The 21,883-nt window shown below is 40.0% G+C and overlaps 1 protein-coding gene and 1 pseudogene across 1 annotated transcript; both read right to left on the bottom strand.

Annotated features, from left to right (window-relative positions):
- Window positions 1-9,817: 9,817 nt before the first annotated feature.
- Window positions 9,818-9,984, bottom strand: LOC116408561 (annotated as a pseudogene).
- Window positions 9,985-11,477: 1,493 nt separating this feature from the next.
- LOC116408397 (vomeronasal type-2 receptor 26-like) lies at window positions 11,478-21,480 on the bottom strand (the record flags this gene model as incomplete). The annotated part of the gene is made up of 3 exons (XM_031895177.1): window positions 11,478-11,702; window positions 18,215-18,367; window positions 20,968-21,480. Coding segments are annotated over 3 exons (891 nt in total), but the record flags the coding sequence as incomplete, so codon positions are not given.
- Window positions 21,481-21,883: the final 403 nt, after the last annotated feature.

Raw genomic sequence — 21,883 nt, 5'->3', positions numbered from 1 at the left:
TGCTGTGGGCAGTGAGAGAAAGATGAACAAGCAGACAAACAGAATATGAGGAAAGGGACAGACAAAAAAGGAGACATATTGAGAAAGAGGAAGGGGTTGAGATAAACAAAGAAAGATAGACAGACAGACAGTAAGAGAGAAAAAAAGAGACATATCTAGAGAGGAATCAAGAGAGCTATGGGAAAATAACTAGAGGGTCTCAATGTTATAAAGCATTTTGTAAGGAAGAAAATACAATCTGTGAATCAAATTCTGAATGAGCCGTGATGGCTCCCGTACCATAATGGTTACCATAAACAAGTTTAAAGACAAATACTTTGAGCCTATTTCAAGGAATTATTTCAGCTTTATTAAATTCTAATAATTATATATCTCTTAACAGTTACACCACTATTTGAAAAAATATCCCTATCAAACCAAGTATGGGGGAGAGGTCTCTTTCAATGGAAGAGGAGAGATGGACACCGGATATACGATCTATTTCTTTCCCAATGTAAATGATGCATCGTATTTGGGCACATTGAGCAGGTTGATACCATCGGCACCTTCAGATTATAAACTAATAATCCATCCAGATGAAATTCCATGGGAAATGAAGAACAAAACGGTTAGAAGTCCCTTTCCTCTTCTGATCTTTCCAAACCAACATGTTTCATTTTGTCTGAATTATTTGCATTATTTGCATGATGCTCCCTGAGAAATTGGTTTGGTTTGATTTATCAACCAAATGTGTAACCCGGGGGTAAGTCTTGTAAATACTGTAGCATTTTCTACATTAATTAGGTCTATAAACTTGATAGAGATTTCCTGAAGAACATGGGCATGGTGAAACCCCAGGACTTATTTACATAAGCAGGTAGTGATGAGCAAATTTTTTTGGGCAGGCATGAATTCGCAGCAAATTTCTACATTTTGCCATATGTGAATTGTTTTGCAAACTGGGTGTGGTCAAGTAAAAATGGGCATGATCGCATTGAAATTGGCGCGGTCATGGCAAAATGCGTCACAATAGGCGCAGTCGGGTAAAAAAAAGACGTGGGCAACAAAAAAGTTGCGTGACAAACGAGTTTCACAGATTTTTTGCTGTTTCACAAATTTTCTTGTTGTTTCATGAATTTTACTCCAAAGCAAAACAGGACAGATTCGCTCATCACTATTAGTAGGTTCAGTTGCAGTCTGGTACCTTTCCCTGCAGTGAGTAAAAGCCTTTTCATTAAAGTTACTTGCATAAAATTGCACTCATTGCACTTCTGTCTAGTTATGCTTGGCGTTGTTTAGTCTTCCTGCCTTCTGTTCCAAACTGAGCGCTAGCGATGAGTGAATTTTTTCACCAGGCATGGATTTGCAGTGAAATTCTGCATTTCACCATTGCCGTATTGGTTTGTGAAAAAAAAGTTGCATGGTATCCAAATTTTACTCATTTTTTGCCGTTTCATGAATTTTTTCACAGGGGCACCAGTTTTTTGACAAAGCAAAAGTGTGCAGATTTGCTCATCACTACTTATCGCTGCTGTGACTATTGAAGTAATGAAACCCTGGAGCTACCTCCAACTCGTGACCAGGTAGTGATGAGCAAATATTTTCACTAGGCATGGCTTTGCTGTGAAATTATGCAATTCTTTAAATGAAAATCTTTTTGTGAAGCTGTGGTTTTCCAAAATTCTGTGTCCACTTTAATGTATTTGGAGTGAGAAAAAAGTCACGTGTGGAAAAAAAATCGTATGCAGGAAAAAAGTTGCACAGTGAGAGGGAGAACAAACGCCCATTAACTCTAATTTATTTGGAGTGAGAAAAAATGTTTCACATGTAAAAAAAAATCAAGCATGTACAAAAAAGTTGTGCAGTAGCCGAGAAAAACAATTTTTGCAATTTTTTTTCACTGTTTTGCAAATTTTCCAAGAGTTCCACAAAATTTCCAGCCATGTGAAATGGGACAGGTTTGCTCATCACTAGTGGTAGTTTTAGGGTTTTCTTATGCTTAAATTCTAAAGCTCATGCAAAGACGGTGTTATTAAAGAGTTAAAAAAAGGTTTAATTTTTAGTGTCAGTATCTCTCCAAGGTATGCCAGGATTTCCAGGCTTATTATTATAATAGTTGAGGAAGTTCTGTTCTTTTATGACATAGTAGACATTTTGGACCTCTGTCCATTCCTCTTGGGTAATTTTTCCCTTGTTGTAGCTCTTTCAAACAATTCCAGTTAGGCTTTAACATCATCCATGGGAGTCACCTTTTGTAGAGTTTTACACCACTTTGCACTGTGCTTGCACTGTATTTACTTAGCAATCTCTTGGATTGCCTGTTATAAATCAAGATTAACCCACTGTTATTGATCAGCTTTATTTGCTTCACCTGGGCACTAATTTGTATGAACAGCAGCTGATTAGTTTGCTGTTGAGCCCCTAAGCATCTCCGTTATCGCCTACTCCATGTTAGTATCCAGTGAAAGACTACACCGTTTTTATTAAAATCAAGGTATATAATTACAGAAAATATTGTGAAAAGGAGTTACATCAAATATTGCATTCCCGTGCATATTGTTGAAGACTTCCATATAAAAGATACTTATGTAAACATTTGACTGCTACTTAAAGTGGCGGAGAAAGCAGTAGATTTATAGACATGCATATGTTTGACTAGTTGACTAGCACTTCTGAGCTTTGCATTATATTAATAAAGCATCTTTTCATATGAGTCTTGGGTTTTATCCAGTTTGTTAAAGTTTCTGTTGTGAGAATATTGTTGGATTTCCAGGTTGAGGTGATGAGCGAGCTTGTCACCGATAATACACGTAAAACTATCATTCTAGCATCATGTCGATATTTTCTAAGACTCATTTTGGAGTTTGTTGGATCGTTGTACCTATTAATGTTGAAATAAGCTGGAAACAATGGCCACCATATATGATAGGTGTCGGCAGTAGGCCACATCATCACCTCCAGCATGAGTAAGATTGATTGGTGCTCATTTTGGCCAATCAGGTGCCATTAGAGTAAGATCTTCCTCAATGATTCCACATGATTATTAAATCTAGTTGTTTTATTGGGTCAATTGAGAGCCTCCCACCACTGTTCAGTTGTGATAGTGCTTTGAAAGTGACCCTCCCACTTTATCTTTGATTTGGTCTTTGGAAAAGCTTTGTTATGATTTAACATATCATATGCAATCGATATACCTTTCATATTGAAAAAAATTAAATATATACTGGGTTGATAAGGTTCTGTCTGTTTGTGGAAGGATTGTATGATGTATCTTTTCAAGCTTTTGTTTGTCAGAGTTAATATAATTAATAATAATTCCCATTTTCCAAATTAAATATTTAGGGGCTGATTAACATTCATGTTTTTTTTCCTTGAATCAAACTTTTTAGCATAAAAAATTGTGTAAAAACGATAAACTTACCTGATATTTTTCAATTCCTGGGAAAGATTTTTTTTTATTCTGCCAAGACAAGCAACTCAGAAAAGAAGCTGATTTTATGATGTTTAGGACCTATGGGCATGGGGTGCCTTGGACATGGGGGAACCCTGACTCTATTAGTGGTGAGTCTAAAGTTCTGAATAAAAAAAAAAATTCTCAATGAGGTGGAAGAAATAGGACCACAATGACCTGATTTGAGTTTGAGTTTGAGTTTTAAAATCAAAATTTATTTGGAAGCTGAGAGAGATATCCTCAGTGGACACTGTCAAAAGACTTCTTTGCATCCAACAAAAATCCTTGATTTACAACCATACGAATTAGGTTAATGGTTCTGCATGTGTCCTCTGGGGCTTGTCTACCGCTTATGAATCCTACCAGGTTATTTTCCACTAAATAGAAGAGTACGTTAAGAAGTCAAGTAAAATTTTTGTATAAATCTTTATACAAAAGTGATATTGGTATAATGTTTTCTGGAGTATGTATAGATTCACCTTGTATGGTTATGGTTACTCTTGTAGCTTGAAGTAGTGATGAGTGAATCTGTCCCATTTTGCTTCACCGAAAAATTTGCAAAAGATTTGCGAAACGGTGAAAATTCTTTTGACGCGCAACTATTCTTTTGTTGCCAATGGCAAAACACGGAAATTGGCCCGTGAATCCATTCCTAGTGAACCATTTCGCCCATCACTAGCCTGAAGCATTACTTTAGGGAAACAGTTTAGAGATACGACATAGATAAAGAAATAAAGCAGTTATTCTTTGTAACTCTGATTGTACTTATTACTCAGCCGACCCGAGCCTTGATTTTAATCACTTATCAATAGTATAGATCAGATTATGAAATCGGTTAATCAAGGTAAAAAATTTGCTACAACTATACACTCACATATGTAACTATAAATATATAAATTCCTATACTAAACTAGATGTCGATCTTGAGATCACTTTAGCCTTGGAAATTACAGTTGTTCAAGAAATCACTAAGACCCTTTTACAAGCATTAATAGAATTTACCCTCCCAACATCTCCCAGTGTGGAATTCCCCAACCTCACTGCCCTCCCCATGAGGAACCACCTACACCACTTCAAATGGAAGTTCTGTTCCTCTAATGTAAAGGGGTGGTCTCTTGTTTGTTTATCGTTTCTATTGGAGAAAAAAGCCTGCACTATCTGCCTATAATTCCCCCTAATGCACTTGTACAGAGTAATCATGTCCCCTCCCAAGCATTGTTTCACTAGAGAAACCAACCCCAACCCTGACAATAAACAGAAGGAGAACAACAACGCAATAAATACATTTAAACTTACATGAAATATTACATGCCAAGTGTTAAAAATACAAAGAATCAGTACCCTGCCCTGAAGAGCAAATGCAGCCATTCACCATGGATGGGGCATTGGCTTATAGATGCCAAGACTGAATTTGAAATAAATTTTGAAAAGGCCAGTTTATTCTGGAGATAGTCAGGGATGGAGACCCACAATTAAAGAGGAGAAGGATAGAAATGTAGGAGAATGCACTGAATATTGGTGTGAAAATGTAGGTTCCTCTCAGCTTATACCATTCCCTGTTGCAGCCTCGACACCACTGGAGATTTACCCCTGTGCCAAACACCATCTCAGTAGCCTGGGGCTTAATTATTCCCAAGCAAATGCCTTTAGTGACAATGTGTAGTGACTGTGCAATTATAAATGTACTGTATCTCGGATTTTGTTGATTTTGTGTGCGTTTAATTTCTCTTGTTTTTAGATGCCAAGAGCCCAATGCACAGACGCTTGCCAGCCCGGCTACAGGAAGGCACTAGAGCCCGGAGCCCAGCCCTGCTGCTATCACTGTGTCCGGTGTTCTGAAGGAGAGATCTCCAATCAGACTGGTAGGAAATCTCCTCATATTAAATCCTGTAAACTGGACCATATAATTTTTTTAATGAAAAAAATTCTGGGATTTTATACCTAAATTTTCACCTAAGTATTTTAGTGCATGACCCCCTATTAGGAGCCCAGCTAGAGAGCACTTTGGGCTGCAGTCTGGCCACACTCATGCAAAGACAATACATTTAATTATATGAATCACAAATTAGGAAGAACTGGTAATAAAGCTGCTTATTCTGTATTCGAGATGGTACTTACCAAACGTAGACAACTGCACATTTTCGGGACAGTAATTACACCGGGCACATCTCCCACATCTATGCCAACCATTTACATCACCCAACTGGTTCTTTACAATATTTGAATTATTGCCTTCTACTTGTTACAGGGCAACCCTTTTGAAATAAACAATAGCAAAAGTTGTATAAAGGCGATAACCAACTCAGATAACCATAGGAAGCTTTCAGAACATCTTAGTTCCTTTTCCAAGCTGATTACCTGGTGTGTAAGTGGTGTAAGGGGTGTGAGGGAAGCTCTAGCCTATTGCAAATTATAAAGCTTTGGTCCCTGCTCATCACCCAGTACAGCAGTTCTTTTTGTGGGGCCACAAGCAAACTATGTGGCTTTCCTCTATACCTTTTAATAAGCAAAGTGCTATGTTAAATGGGGTTTATAAAGTATTTTATATCTTTCAACTGTTATTACCAATTGTAGTAAGTGGCAGTGAAAAGCAGGAATAATAGGATGGCCCTAAGAACTATAGAAGGGAGTGAGTAGAGGATCTCATTGTTTTTTTGTCTGCTAAACCTATTAATGATGCCAAAGGGCCTGGTGAAGACTTAATAATTGTTTTGTTATAATTTACAGACAGTGATAATTGCCTCAAGTGCCCAGACTTGGAATGGCCCAATGAACAAAGGAATCAGTGTATTGCAAGAACTGAAGAGTTTCTCTCATTTACTGATTGTACCATTGCTGCATTTTTATCACCAGTAACCATTCTGTTCTATATTATAACTCTCCTGATACTGGGAATTTTCATCACATTCCGAGACTCCCCCATAGTGAGAGCCAACAACCGGAGCCTGAGCTTCCTCCTCCTTGTCTCCATCAAGCTGAGCTTCCTCAGTGTGTTTCTGTTCCTCGGTCGCCCTGTGGATATAACCTGCATGCTGCGCATCATCACTTTTGGAATCACCTTCTCCATAGCTGTCTCTTCTCTCCTGGCCAAGACTATCATGGTTTGTGTTGCTTTCAAAGCCACCAAGCCAGGGAGCTCATGGAGAAAATGGCTGGGAGTCAAACTGTCCAATTCTGTAGTCTTGTTCTGCTCATCCATTCAAATAATCATCTGCATGACTTGGTTGGCCATTTCTCCTCCCTTTCAGGAACTGGACATTCACACTTCCCCTGGAACCATCATCATTCAGTGCAATGAGGGCTCAGCTATTGGCTTTTACTCAGTTATTGGGTATATGGGGCTTCTGGCAGCTGTTAGTTTTGTTTTAGCATTTTTAGCTCGGAGCTTACCGGACAGTTTTAATGAGGCCAAGTACATCACTTTCAGCATGCTGCTCTTCTGCAGTGTTTGGATCACAATGATCCCGGCCTATCTGAGCACCAAAGGCAAAAACACTGTGTGTGTGGAGATATTTGCCATACTCACCTCAAGCGCGGGCCTTTTAGCCTGTATATTTCTGCCCAAATGTTACACAGTTTTCTTTAGATCTGAAATAAATACAAAATCCCATTTATTTAGGAACAATTATCACTGAGATTTCCAATACTATTATTAGTTCTCCATTTTATGTATTTGGATATATAAAAAGAGCATATTTAGTAAGATTTTTAGGGGTTGAAGTTTTTTGCCAAAATTAAAAATCTCAGGAAGATTAGAGAGAAAGGTGATTGATCCCAGGAAATGCACGCCAGATCAGAAACTCATATTTTCTCAATTTTCACAAACTTTACCATTCAGCCCATGCATCTACAGGAGCTGTTCCTATAACTATATTTCCCAGCATGCCTTTGATTAGTAACTTGGAAAGTGTTGGGCCTGACCTGTTGCATTTACGCAGAGCCTCTTCATGCAGGGAGTCAGAGAGGAGTTCCAAAGGCAGGAGTCACCCCAAATTGACACCCAAACCTCTTTTTTTGATTAAAATGGCGACATTTAGTTCATAGTTTATTAAGAGTTAAAAGCAACAATGACCATCAATGACAATTTTTCCTCACAGTCAGTGGTAGTTTTTCACTGTTGGTTTGCAATCTGTTTCATGGCCGAGTTGGTTCATAACACAAGTGCCATGTGTAGTTTGCAGGATTTTGTTGCATATAAGACACCTGGTTATATGATCTTGAATATTTTGTTGGTGTTTATGCTGCCAGTATAGGGTTCAAGGCTCTGGAATAGAGAGGTTTCTGGAGTAATACATCTCTGTGGGCTTCTGCTAGTACTGGGGATGGTTTCACCAAGGCAAGTCAGTACTACATCTGGTGCTGTCAATACTTTGCCATGTATTTACACGGGAAACATCTGATGTGAGCAATTACTAGAAGCATTTATTGCTTTATGGTCTGAGACAGCACCCACCAAGAGAAATTGTGTGTCATCTGTACAATAAAGAGTTATCATTTTGTTTTAAAGGAACCACTGGCACCCAAGTTATTTGAAAGAATGAACCTCGGTAGTTCTGGCACCACGCAAAGATTTATGGACTGAATTAAAGACCCTAAAACATGTCTCTGCTAGTACAGGTATGGGAGCCCTTATTGGAAAACCCATTATGCAGAAAGTTCCGAATTATGGACTGGCCATCTCCCATAGACACCATTATAAGCAAATAATTCTAATTGTTAAAGATGATTTCCTTTTTCTCTGTAATAATAAAACAGTACCTGTACTTGATCCCAACTAAGATATAATTACCCCTTATTGGGGCAGAACACCCTATTGGGTTTATTTAATGGTTAAATGATTCCCTTTTCTCTGTAATAATTAAACAGTACCTGTACTTGATCCCAACTAAGATATAATTACCCCTTATTGGGGCAGAACAACCCTATTGGGTTTATTTAATGGTTAAATGATTCCCTTTTCTCTGTAATAATAAAACAGTACCTGTACTTGATCCCAACTCAGATATAATTACCCCTTATTGGGGCAGAACAGCCCTATTGGGTTTATTTAATGGTTAAATGATTCCCTTTTCTCTGTAATAATAAAACAGTACCTGTACTTGATCCCAACTAAGATATAATTACCCCTTATTGGGGCAGAACAGCCCTATTGGGTTTATTTAATGGTTAAATGATTCCCTTTTCTCTGTAATAATAAAACAGTACATGTACTTGATCACATAAATCTATATTCAATGCAAAACAATCCTATTAGGTTTATTTCATATTTAAATTATTTTAGCAGACTTCACTATATGTAATAAATAAAGATATTCGCTTTCAAACAGGTGACCAGTAAATGCTACATGATTGGTTGCTATGGGTTACTGTTCCTGGGCAAACTTAATGCCTTTTATTACATAACCCCCATAAGGTATGGTGATCCAAATTACAGAAAGATCCCTTATCTGGAAAACCCCAGGACCCCAGCATTCTGGATTATAGAGGTAAATGTACATTATAGAGCCCACAATGTCCCTACCAGCATCCTATAAAGGTGCCTCATATATTTATGTTCATACTTAAAGGACCACTAAAGAGCCAAAAAGGGATCATGATAAGTAAAAGACCAATAGTAACTGTGTCAGCTAGAACCTGTGCAGATTTTGTGAAAGATTTTCTTTCCTTTTAGAGAATGTGATTAATTTATATGTAATTATTTACGTGTATTAGTTTGCCCGGCAAATGGTAAGTGTGAAGGAGATGCAGTTCTTACAGGATACAGACAGGCGCGGGTACATACAGGGCAAGGAGAATAATACAAACCTTATTATCAGTGTAAATCTCAAAGCAAATACTCAGTGAGGGTGTTGGGCACATGGGCTAAAATGAAGCCATTTTCCTACTGACTGACCGGGTTACAGGGTGCGGCTAATGGTGCCAGTGCCTGATAGGGAACAGCAGGTCTAGTAAATGGCTCATTGCTGTTATATGTGCAAACACTACATATTTTTGCTCTTCACCTACCTCAGCATGGCGTTTCTCTCCCCGGGTTTGTGCATTCTGCAAATTTATACAGGATGATATTGAGTCATCACCAGTGAGTCCTACCTGAAGGCACGGGCTCCGATGCTTATGTGCCCAAGGCTTTCGCCAATGAACAGCATGTGCGGGCAGATCCACCTTCGCCAAAGCTAGGGTGAGACCCACCAAGTCTTGGCCTGGGGTCAAGCCCAGAGGACTATGACACCCATCCAGGGGGTACAAATCAAACACAAAAAGGGTGCAGAAGTGTATGGGTGCAATGCCATTAATCACCTTAGTAAGGCTCCAGCTGGCAGCTGGAAAGAAAAAAGGAAAATACCTCCCGCCCGCCTAATGGCTAGGGCAAAGGAAGGGAAGCTGATTGGGCAGAAGGTGCATGTGCGAAGCCCCCAACAAAAAATAAGCCAGCAGCTCTTCCCTAATGGGAACACAGCCCCTCCGATTTCATCAAGCTTTAGCTTCAGCACAATTAACAATAATCACGCCTCGGTTGGACTTCATTGGCTATGATACTGCCACTTCGCAAAGCTCTACGATGTTGAGTCATTGCCTGTGAGACCTACCCGAAGGTACGGGCTCTGATGCTCATGTGTCCAAGGCTTTCGCCAATGAACAGCATGTGCGGGCAGATACACCTTCGCCGAAGCTAGAGTGAGACCCACCAAGTCTTGGCCTGGGGTCAAGCCCAGAGGACTATGACACCTATTCAGGGTGCACACATCAAAGACAAAAAGGGTTCTGAAGTATAAAGGTGCAATGTCATTAATTGCCTTGGTAAGGCTCCAGCTGGCAGCTGAAAAAAAAAAGGAAAATACCTCCTACCTAATGGCTGGGGCAAAGGAATGAAGCATGATTAGGCATAATGAGCATGTGCAAAGCACCCAACAAAAAATAAACCAGCAGCTCTTCCCTAATGGGAATACAGCTCCTCCACTTTCATCAAGCTTCCACCTGACAACCTACCATTTTGATAAATTTATAAGGATTTATGTACGAGACACTGCCTAATAAAGACCATTAATTCTTTACATAGGACATCTTCCAGTTTGTAAGCTCCCTATATCTGGATTCAGGATAACATAGGGAGAGGGAAGTGTAACACAATGTGATTATAAGACATAGAGAAAAGCCAAACAGTTTGCTTGTGACCCCACACAGAGTGTTACACAGTGAGTCATGAGCAGAGACCCAAAGCTTCATAGTAAGGCTGTAGTTCCATAGGAAGCAGCCAGACAGGACTGTGATTGGTTAGTGTGTATGCATGATTAATAGTGAGTAGGCAATGACTAGAGGGAGAAGGCAGAGGGATAAGGAACCATAGCAGGACTGTGATTGGTTAGTGTGTATGTATGATTAATAGTGAGTAGGCAGTGACTAGAGGGAGAAGGCAGAGGGATAAGGAACCATAGCAGGACTGTGATTGGTTAGTGTGTATGCATGATTAATAGTGAGTAGGCAATGACTAGAGGGAGAAGGCAGAGGGATAAGGAACCATAGCAGGACTGTGATTGGTTAGTGTGTATGCATGATTAATAGTGAGTAGGCAGTGACTAGAGGGAGAAGGCAGAGGGATAAGGAACCATAGCAGGACTGTGATTGGTTAGTGTGTATGTATGATTAATAGTGAGTAGGCAGTGACTAGAGGGAGAAGGCAGAGGGATAAGGAACCATAGCAGGGCTGTGATTGGTTAGGGTGTATGCATGATTAATAGTGAGTAGGCAGTGACTAGAGGGAGAAGGCAGAGGGATAAGGAACCATAGCAGGACTGTGATTGGTTAGTGTGTATGTATGATTAATAGTGAGTAGGCAGTGACTAGAGGGAGAAGGCAGAGGGATAAGGAACCATAGCAGGACTGTGATTGGTTAGTGTGTATGTATGATTAATAGTGAGTAGGCAGTGACTAGAGGGAGAAGGCAGAGGGACATTTATGGAAGAGCAGTAGGGCCACCAAAAAAAAAAATTCTGGTGAATTATGACTTTTAACAGCAGGTTTTGTAAAAAAAAAAAATGGACTCTTCCTACTACAAGGTGTTATTGCTCTTGCAGTCCTGGGTGCAGTCCTGGGTGCAGTCCTGGGTGCAGTCCTGGGTGCAGTCCTGGGTGCAGTCCTGGGTGCAGTCCTGGGTGCAGTCCTGGGTGCAGTCCTGGGTGCAGTCCTGGGTGCAGTCCTGGGTGCAGTCCTGGGTGCAGTCCTGGGTGCAGTCCTGGGTGCAGCTGAGCTCACATAGCTGTTTTGTACTGTGAAGCTAAAGTACCCCAGCATAAAGGTAAGAAAAGCAGCAGGGTAACATACACTATTTACAAAGTGGAAGCTAAGTAGTTTTGAATCTATGTATTGGTGTCTCTCTGCACCGCTGCATGATGGGACTTGTAATGTGCCCTTTTTAGTACAACTCTCAGCGTTTTAATCACTTTACTGTCTGTAAAACATACAAAAACCACTGCCACATATTGTAAGTGTAGAGTTGGTAAGGTAGTTGCCACTGGTCCAAAAGAGGTGCCATCGTGTCTGGGTTTAATGTGCTTATTAGCTATTTTCTGTTGTCACCATACCGGAATACTTGGGTTATTGGGTCTCTGCATTGTTACATACAGGCAGGCAATGTGAGATAACACCTATGCCTGTGGCTCCATAGTATAGAGATTGTATGCTGGGCATATAGATGTAGCATTAGTAAATACTGGCTTGTTATTTATTGCTTAGTATGAGCTTGTCCTAGAAATTTCTGGTAAAAAATTGTGATTACTTACAAGCTGTTTGATGAAATGCTGAAATTGCAAATAGTAATGGACATATATATGTAACAGTGGGCATATACATGGCAATGTAATGTTTGCCATAGCTATTGCACTGCATATGGGGGGGGACAGCATGTGTAGCTTTTGTAATGCACTGGACTAATGGGCGGCTTTCTTTTTCCACAGACGGAAGGTCCCTCCCCTCCTGCAGTTTCAGTAGTCGGTACCGCCATGGGGAAAGCCAGACACAGGCAAGCTCTTGGGGTCAGGCAGTAGTGAGGCAGGAACTCTAGCACAATCGCTTCTAGACCGGTACTGAGGCTTTGGTCTGTGTATCACAGCTAATATATGGGTATATGTGTGTCACACTGACAAGCACTAATGGAAAAGGAAAGTTACAGTCACAGAGGTTCTAGTCACTTACAACAAGAATTATTGTGATTGCCACACTACCATCTTTTCTGATCCCCCAGGCCTACCCCACTGGGCTAAGCGCGTGTACACACAATACAGAACTAGTTACAGGACTTCATTACCCATATGCCCTCCTAGAATTGGCTCGTGTGGATCCCTTGGGGATTATAACAAGATGGTGGGGTGGGAATCAGAAAGAGGTGCCCCAGGCTGTGCCTTGTTTGTAAGAAAAGGAGTAGTGCCAGCCTGGGTGTCAGGTAAATGACTAGAATTAATGACAGGTGTCTTACAATTTGGCACCCCCAGTGAATTTACATTCTCCTTTAAAGGGTAAATATGCCCACTATTTTGACATGACCTCATGCTGTTGGGTTTATGCAGAAAAATTGCATGAAATTCTATAAATAAATGTAGGGATCCCAAAGAATTGGGCCCCTTCAGGATGGGTTCCCCTTTAGACAGGCAGCAGAGGGCGGCCTTATGTGATTTGGACACCTAAAGGTGGTCCTAGCTGTTTATGTGTGAAAAGGGAGTTTCCCTGTTGTTTAGCAGCAACCACTAGGTGGCAGTGTGCTGCAATATAAAAAGGGATGACACCCATTTTGTGAAGGTCTTTCTGCCTGGGACCCCCTCTGTAAGGAGGTGAACAACAGGCTGGTGTTCTAGTACAGGAGGTACTGTAATAGGTCACTCTAGGAGTGACAGGCAGGCTAGAGAGAACAGGAGAGAGAGGGGTTAAAACCCCCCAGCATTCATGGCTGGAGTTAAGGACCTGTAGTGTGTAGTAAAAGGAGCCAAGTCAGCACCTGGGAGTGTTCCCAGTGAAGGGGCCCTACGCGTGGACCGGGGTGAGTTCCTAGGTGGGATCACCTGGCGGGAGTACCGGGGGTAGCCCAAAGAGAGTGTGTGACTTGAGCCGTCTGTGTGACATCCCCTGAAAGTTCTGCCTGCATCAATCAATAAAGCAAGTTCATCTGGTTCATCATCATACCAGGTGTCTTGGCTGTTTGTGTACTGAGGATCCTCAACTGCCTGGTAAGCAGCTACCCCAAGGGAGGGGCAAGGTACCGGGATTTGCTGGGAGTCCGGGTCCAAGGAGGACCTCATAGAGTTTCCCAGGGGTGAGAGATATAGTTCTACTTTTACCTACCCTGGGTGGAGGCACGCCATTCATTTATATCATACCTGTCCCCCATAATAAGCGGGGGCTCAGGGCTCCTGTAGCGCCACATGCAGGGAGTTGTGTGTTAAAAGTACAATAGTAGCCAAAATAGGGTTACATAAATATAAATGCATTTTTTTTTTTCACAGCCTTACCTGATTGCATAGATTGGAAACCATAGCAGCCTGTCAGCGTGTTTGCTATCTGTGTGTTCCCAGAGTTTCCCTGTAATGCAACTCAACCCTTATCCTGTTCTGTTGCAAAGTGATGGATTCTGGGACTTTGAAGTCCCTCTGCTCTACAGAGAATGTGTGCAACACAAACTATGGAAAGCAGATAGACTTCAGGTCTCAGAATTCATCACTTTAAAATTAAACAACATGAAGGAGAGGTTGCGTCGCACTCTCAGTAAGGGATCTTAGTGTATGGCCACCTTAAGAGTACCAACCTAGGGCAGCAGGTAAGTTACTAATATCATATTGGTGCCTAAAACTTGCCACCCCCAGTGATTTTACCTTTGTTTCCTTAAAGTGCCCCATGCCACATATAGTAAGGGTATAGAAAGAATACGAAAGGAGTCGGGGGGGGGGGATAGACCAGTCTAAGGGAAATTATAGTTCAACATGGAGTTCTGGTGAGACCGGATACATAAAATCATTTTTAAAGCAAGTGGTGTAAGTCTGTGCTTACTCAGTGTTCATTACTAGTGTTCATTACGAGCTTTATCATTTGCCAGGATAAGGTACTGTAAAGCCCTTACCATAATATTGTTTCATTTTTGTGTATATCGCAGTAGACCTGGATTTTGTTGCCAGTCCTGTTGGTTGTAAAAAATTCTTTACATTGTTCTGTCATATCATCTTCAACAGAATTACACATCTGCCCATCTATTGTAATGTGTCCTTATTCCTGCTCCAGCTACTGGCTTGTGGGTTCTCATCTCCGCTTTGTCTGATGAAGCATTCCTTCTGCCTCCTGAGCACAACAGATTAATCAGGGAAACCCTGGTTGGGTCTAGTGATTTTGTCTTGTTTTGTCCCCGTTGTGACTAAAGCATGTTATAGTAACGTAGTCTGCCAGAATTTGTTTTTCAGTGCCTATAGTCGCCTTCAAGTTAACTTTTAGCATGTTGTACAATAGGCAATTCTTATTAACAATTCATTCGGTCTTTATTTTTTTGTGTAGTTTTTGAATTTTGTCATCCTCCTTGGACTCTTTCTAGCTTTTTAATGGGGGTCAATGACCCCAGAAGTCAAATAATAATAATAAAAACAAAAACAAAAACAAAAAAATATATATATATATATATACTATACACATTACACCAGCACTCCATTATAAAGCTTCAAGAGAAAATTAAAAACCAATTTTGCACACACTGAAGGAAAAATGTCTGCATTTTAGTGAAAAGAGACACGTTTAGTTACACGGTTTGTACAAAGTATGTATAAGCTGACGTGCCCCGTCAAGGCAGTGTCCTTGCGTCAGTCCTAACCCAGCGAAAAGAGAGAATATATTTTCTTTGGGGGGAGAAATATATATACAGGTATCGGACCCCTTATCCGGAAACCCGTTATCCAGAAAGCTCCGAATTACGGAAAGCCCGTCTCCCATAGACTCCATTTTAATCAAATAATTCAGAATTTTAGAACTGATTTCCTTTTTCTATGTAAAAATAAAACAATACCTTGTAATTGATTACAACTAAGATATAATTAATCCTTATTGGATGCAAAACAGGCCTATTGGGTTTAATTAACTTTTTATTAATTTTTTAGTAGACTTAAGGTATGGAGATCCAAATTACAGAAAGACCCCTTATCCGGAATACCCTTGGTCCCGAGCATTCTGGATAATGGGTCCTATACCTGTATATATATACATTTGCTTTGCTATTAAACTTTGTTAACAAAATGGCATGAGTGGTCTTCTTTTTTTTTGATTGGTAAATTCAAGTATAAAATGGGAATAATATGTAATACTTCTGATTCATGTAAATCACACAATGGCCATGCAGGGAGTGTGAAAATGAAGAAACCACCCAGACAGCATGATACAAGGGAAGAGCAGAAGCTTTTCACCAAAATCTGTTTTATGCACACTATGGGGCTGCTTTACTAACCCACGAATCCGACCCGAATTGGAAAAGTTCCGACTTGAAAACGAACATTTTGCGACTTTTTCGTATGTTTTGCGATTTTTTCGGATTCTGTACGAATTTTTCGTTACCAATACGATTTTTGCGTAAAAACGCGAGTTTTTCGTATCCATTACGAAAGTTGCGTAAAAAGTTGCGCATTTTGCGTAGCGTTAAAACTTACGCGAAAAGTTGCGCATTTTTCGTAGCGTTAAAACTTAACGCTACGAAAAATGCGAAACTTTTCGCGTAAGTTTTAACGCTACGCAAAATGCGCAACTTTTTACGCAACTTTCGTAATGGATAGGAAAACTCGCGTTTTTACGCAAAAAACGTATTGGATCCGAAAAATTCGTAAAGAATCCGAAAAAATCGCAAAACATACGAAAAAATCGCAAAGTACCGATCATTACGAAAAAAACGCAATCGGACTCCATTCGACCCGTTCGTGGGTAAGTAAATCAGCCCCTATAACTTACGGTCACTATCCAACCCTCCAAAAACTATGAAAATCACTCCCATTCATGAGAGCCTGAATGTTTTGTTGCCCTTATTAAAAGGCTGGCATTAATGTGCTACTGAAATACATTATTTTTAATGTCAATTGCCACAGGTGGCACTTTACATAATCACACAAAAATGCACTGGGGGACACAAGGAGTGAGGAATGTACACTGGTTTACATTAAGGGCAGCGACGTGGTATTTTGTTTTTTGCAGACAATAAAACCAGTGTGCGCCATTGGCCTAAAGTGTTTATTGCATTGCAAATCACTGTAGAGTTCTATTTAAATACAACAGAACTCACTGGTGATGTATTATTAGTGTCAATGGAACATTGAGGCTAGTGCTGGAATTAGTGAAATTTTCCTTATAAGACCTCACAGTAACAAGATGTGCCACTGATTACATTGTATCTAACAGTAATTGTGCTGCTAATCCCACCTCTGTGCCATAAGCACGACAACAATGGACTATATGAGAAGCAATTCAGCACACATTTTTGTGGAAGAAACTCAAGATCTGACACTATCCTTGGGAATACTATAGGGCTTAAGCACAGGATGGGGTGCACACTGCCTTGCAGGCTGTACATAACCCCAATGGGAACAGTTCTTTCTGTTCCACTGCAAAGACTTCTGATGTGTCTCTGACAAATATATTGCTGCCTAGGTCTAGTGTTCATTAGGTACAGGTAGGTGGGGGGCAGTATGTGGGCATATCCTTGCATTACTTTACACACACTACATTGCGTGTCATTCAACTGTGTAAGTTGCTATAGATTTGTGCACTTTATGTATCAGACATAAAGTATAGGCAGCCTCTTCCCAGATAGCACTGTGATCTGCACCTTGGGATAGATTTATAATCCAATGCAATGTTCTCATGTCCAGCGTTCACCATGGAATGGTAAAATTCAGAACAATGGCCATACTAAAAGTTCTAAGCATGCCCTAGTTTCACACCCAATTAGATGCATGTGTTTCTGATATATAGAGAGCAGGTAGCAAATGTGATTAAATTGGCAAGGAAAGAAAACAATAATGGCAAAATATAGCAGAGGTAGCACCTGGTTTCCATAGGACACAGGAAACTGGGTAAAATAAGTTAAAGTTCTTCACTGGGGCCTATTCTGAAAACATTTGTCCCTATTGTTATGCAGCTGTGTAAGAATGTGGTTAAAATAAAGAGGGGATTAGATGTAATTAAAAAAAAAATCAGTATACTTTGGTTAAATCCAGTTTCAGCAATAACTTAATCACAATTTTAGTGACTTTTTCGTAGCCGTCGTGAAAAAATCGGAAAGGTTTGCCCGCCGTTTACTAGCGCTTAATATGAAAAAGCCGCGAAAATTGATAAAAAAAGTCGCAAAATCTTCGTTTCCAATCCGATTCTTTTCCTATTTGGGATTCGGATTCGTGGATTAGTAAATCAGCCCCCTAGTATTCAAACCTAATTTAGCTACTAAATGGAAGTGATTAAGATGCAGTTAATAGCCATTTACATCTTTTAACTAGAGTTTCTCATATGCCCAACATTAATAGCAGTAGACCCAAACCTCTGGATTCTGATACTGGTACAATTGTTAGTGACTATTATGAACTGTTTTACATTGCTTCAAACATGCATATTTGTAATATCCTCGTAAATTTCATTTCTCAATTTGATGTAAAGGTCATTCGCATTAAAAGGGTCTTCCGGGGCTTCCCAAGCATTTTCTTCCATTAGTAGGCAGCACAAATAAAAAATTGTTTTGTCACAAGGATATTGCCCCTTTGGAAGACTCTCTTCTCTACATAAACTAACTTCATCACTATCAACAGGTTTAAGTGGATCTTCTACTCCATACACGCCAGGTAACAGGTACAGAAGTGCAGGTCTCCCTGCATAGGTCATTTGTTGGCTACTTTGTCTCATAGTGTGGGAGTTCCACATCTGTACAACTTCATCAGGTTTATCCTGAAATATATAGAAGAAGATACAAAGGTTGTCCTAAGTCTTGTGGTCAAAGAGGACATATTGCAAGTCTGATCTCACAAAAGGCTGGCCATAAAAACTTGAGTGATCAGGTAGAGGGCCCCATATGGATGGTGAAATTACACTGAGTGAGGGGAATATTTATCAGGCTGTGTAAAAAGTTGAGTGAAACATTACCGGTCATGTTGCTCACAGCAGCCAATCAGATGCTTTGCTTTGGTTTTCTAACTGTTGAAATCTAATTGCTGATTGGTTGCCATGGGCAACATCATGATAATGCTTCACTCCACGTTTTAAAAAAAAACATGATAAATATACCCCTGACTATCTAGATAGCAAAAAAACCCATATTACATGAAAATATAGAGGAGTGTGGCTCCTGATAACGTGGCTTTGATTATGACTTTCCACATGTGGCAATGGCGTTTAACGGGGATTCTAATATTTAGTTCAGATCAATGAACTCCAAGTGGTACAAGTTATTTGTAGCTTAGGGCACAGCTAGGGGGTGATTTTAGTAGCAACGTAACATAGAAATATAACATCCTGTGACATTAATATGCATATGCTGAGAAAGTTCTGCTACAAAAAAGAGCGCCATATAAATTGAATAAAATACCCTACATATTAAGCTAGGTTAGTGATGTCCAACTTCTGTGGTGCTGAGGGCAGGAATTTCTCTAGCATACATAGTGGAGGGACGCTAATGGAAGGTAGTTTTGACCACTCCCCTTTTTAAACCACACCCACTTCAAACCACACCCATGTTATCTCAAGAACATTTAAGACCATGCCCACATTAAAGGAGAAGGAAAGGGAAAAACTCAGTAAGCTTTAGCAGAAAGGTCTATGTAAATACAGCCATAAGCACTCACAGAACTGCTGCACTGAGTCCTCTATCAAAATAAAAACAGGATTTCTTATCTTCCTTTGTGTAAACATGTTCTGTGTTAGACTTCCTCTCTCTCCTGCTCTCCCCTCCCACAATAATGCTAAGAACTCTAGAGCTGCAGCAGGAAGCTACTTAAAGGAACAGTAACATCAAAAAATTAAAGTGTTTTAAAGTAATTAAAATATAATGTGCTGTTGCTCTGCAAAAAACTGGTGTTTTTGCTACAGAAAAACTACTACATAAATGAGCTGCTGTGTAGCCATGGGGGCAGCCATTCAAGCTGGAAAAAAGGAGAAAAGGCACAGGTTACATAGCAGATAACTAGTAGATAAGCCCCATATAATGGTTTTTTTTTCTGTTATCTGCTAAGTAACCTGTGCCTTTTCTCCTTTACTTTTATACACTTTCATTTTTTGGTGTTACTGTTACTGTTACTGGAGTTTCTCATATGCTCAACATTAATAGCAGTAGACCCAAATCTCTGGATTCTAATACTGGTACAATTGTTAGTGACTATTATGAACTGTTTTACATTGCCCCCATGGCTGCACAGCAGCTAACTTATATAAACCATAGTAGTCTTTCTGAGGCAAACACACCAGTTGTAGCAATGCAGGGCAGCAGTACATTATATTGTTATTACTTTTATACACTTTCATTTTTTGGTGTTACTGTTCCTTTAAAAAACTGCTGTCTTTAACAAAGGGAGAAAGTTTCTAGAGGTATAAATTCGGTACGAAAATTTCTTGACTTTCGGATCGCCAATACGGCTCGTGACTAATATGATTTTTTCGTAAGCATTTTCGCGATATTTGCAATCTTCAGAAATTTTCATATCCAATCTGAATTTATCCTATTTGGGATGCGAACTCGTGATTTCATGAATCTGCCCCTTAGTGTGACCTATAACAGGAGCTGCCTATTCTTTCTGACCCTACCTATTCCCAGATTCCACAGTAACTCTCTGCCTGCTTGCTCAGGCAGAGACTTCACAAAATGGCCTCCAGCCTCATGGCTGCTCAGCCTTTTATTACCACAGTGCCACCTTATGGTCAAACTGTGGAACTGCAAAAGGTCATGCTATGACCCAGGAACAGGGACTTACTTCCTATTACATTTAGGACCCTTCATAGCTGTCCAGATAACTAGGGGACCACAGAGTGGGAAAAGGCACAATTTACCAGTTCCCTACATATGTATGGCAGATCCAGTCAGCTAATGATCATATCCTGATGTTTGTTCAATGTCGGCCCCAAACTAGTGACTTGCCTGATCAAAGTTCACTTGTAATGGTTTAATAATTTTCCTATTAGATTCCATTTTGTAATCAAATTTGTTGATACATGATGTTGGATAACAATTACATATAGGCAGTTCTGTTTCAGCTAAATATGCATTGTCTCCTCTAGCAAATAGAGTTAGAAATTAAAAAAATAATTACACATAATGTATGAATATCATAAAATACTCAACAATTACTTATTATGATTATCTATTTATTATTTCCCAATAAATATCGTTTTGAGTTCATCTCTGGTTTGAATAAAATAATGTAACATTTGGGTAGGAATATACAGAAGAGAAGGCCACAGGATGAAGAGATGATGGCAAATATTTCCACTGCCACCATGTATTTGCCTTTGGTGCTCAGATAGGCCGGGATCATTGTGATCCAAACACTGCAGAAGAGCAGCATGCTGAAAGTGATGTACTTGGCCTCATTAAAACTGTCCGGTAAGCTCCGAGCCAAGAAAGCTACAATGAAGCTCACAGATGCCAACAGTCCCATGTAGGAGAGGACAATATAGAAGGCAATGACTGAGCCCTCATTGCACTGAATGATGATTTGTCCAGGTTCAAAAAGAAAGTTTAGCTCCAAGAATGGGGGAGAAATGGTCAACCAGATAACACTTATTAGTATTTGGATAATTGAGCAAAAAAGAACAATACAGTAGGCCACCTTGACTCCAACCCATTTTCTCCAGGGACTCCCAGGCTTGGTGGCTTTGAATGCAATGGAAACCATGAGAGTCTTGGCCAGGACACAAGACACAGCTATGGAGAAGGTGATTCCAAAGGAGGTTTGCCGGAGCATGCAGGTTATATCCACAGGGCGACCGAGGAACAGAAACACAGAGAGGAAGCTCAGCTTGATGGAGACAAGGAGAATAAAGCTCAGAGTGTGATTATTGGCTCTCACTACTGGGGTGTCTCGGAATGAAATAAAGATTCTCAGTATAACTGCTGCTATTATAAAAAGGATTACAGATGAGATAATAAAGATTAGAGTTAAGCAATCATCAAATGACAGAAACTGAAGTTGCTTCTCAATACACACAGTTTTCTCTGGGTTGGGCCATTCATAGTCCCCACATTTTAGACAATTATCCATATCTGCAAGAAAATAAATAAATCTGTCAGCATGTAATACTAATATTGTGAGTAAGATATACATATCATTTACTTCAATATGAAATTAATATGCATTAGTTGTATAATTGTTGTGGCAACACCTCACAACACCATCTACAAAGGTTGTGGCAACATCCAACTGATTACTGAGTTGTATAATAACTTTCCTTTCTTTCCCTCTCCGTTCCTCTTGC

Source organism: Xenopus tropicalis, chromosome 1 (assembly GCF_000004195.4).
Source record: "Xenopus tropicalis strain Nigerian chromosome 1, UCB_Xtro_10.0, whole genome shotgun sequence".
Lineage (NCBI taxonomy): Eukaryota > Metazoa > Chordata > Amphibia > Anura > Pipidae > Xenopus > Xenopus tropicalis.
This window is presented reverse-complemented; position numbering and strand designations above follow the sequence as displayed.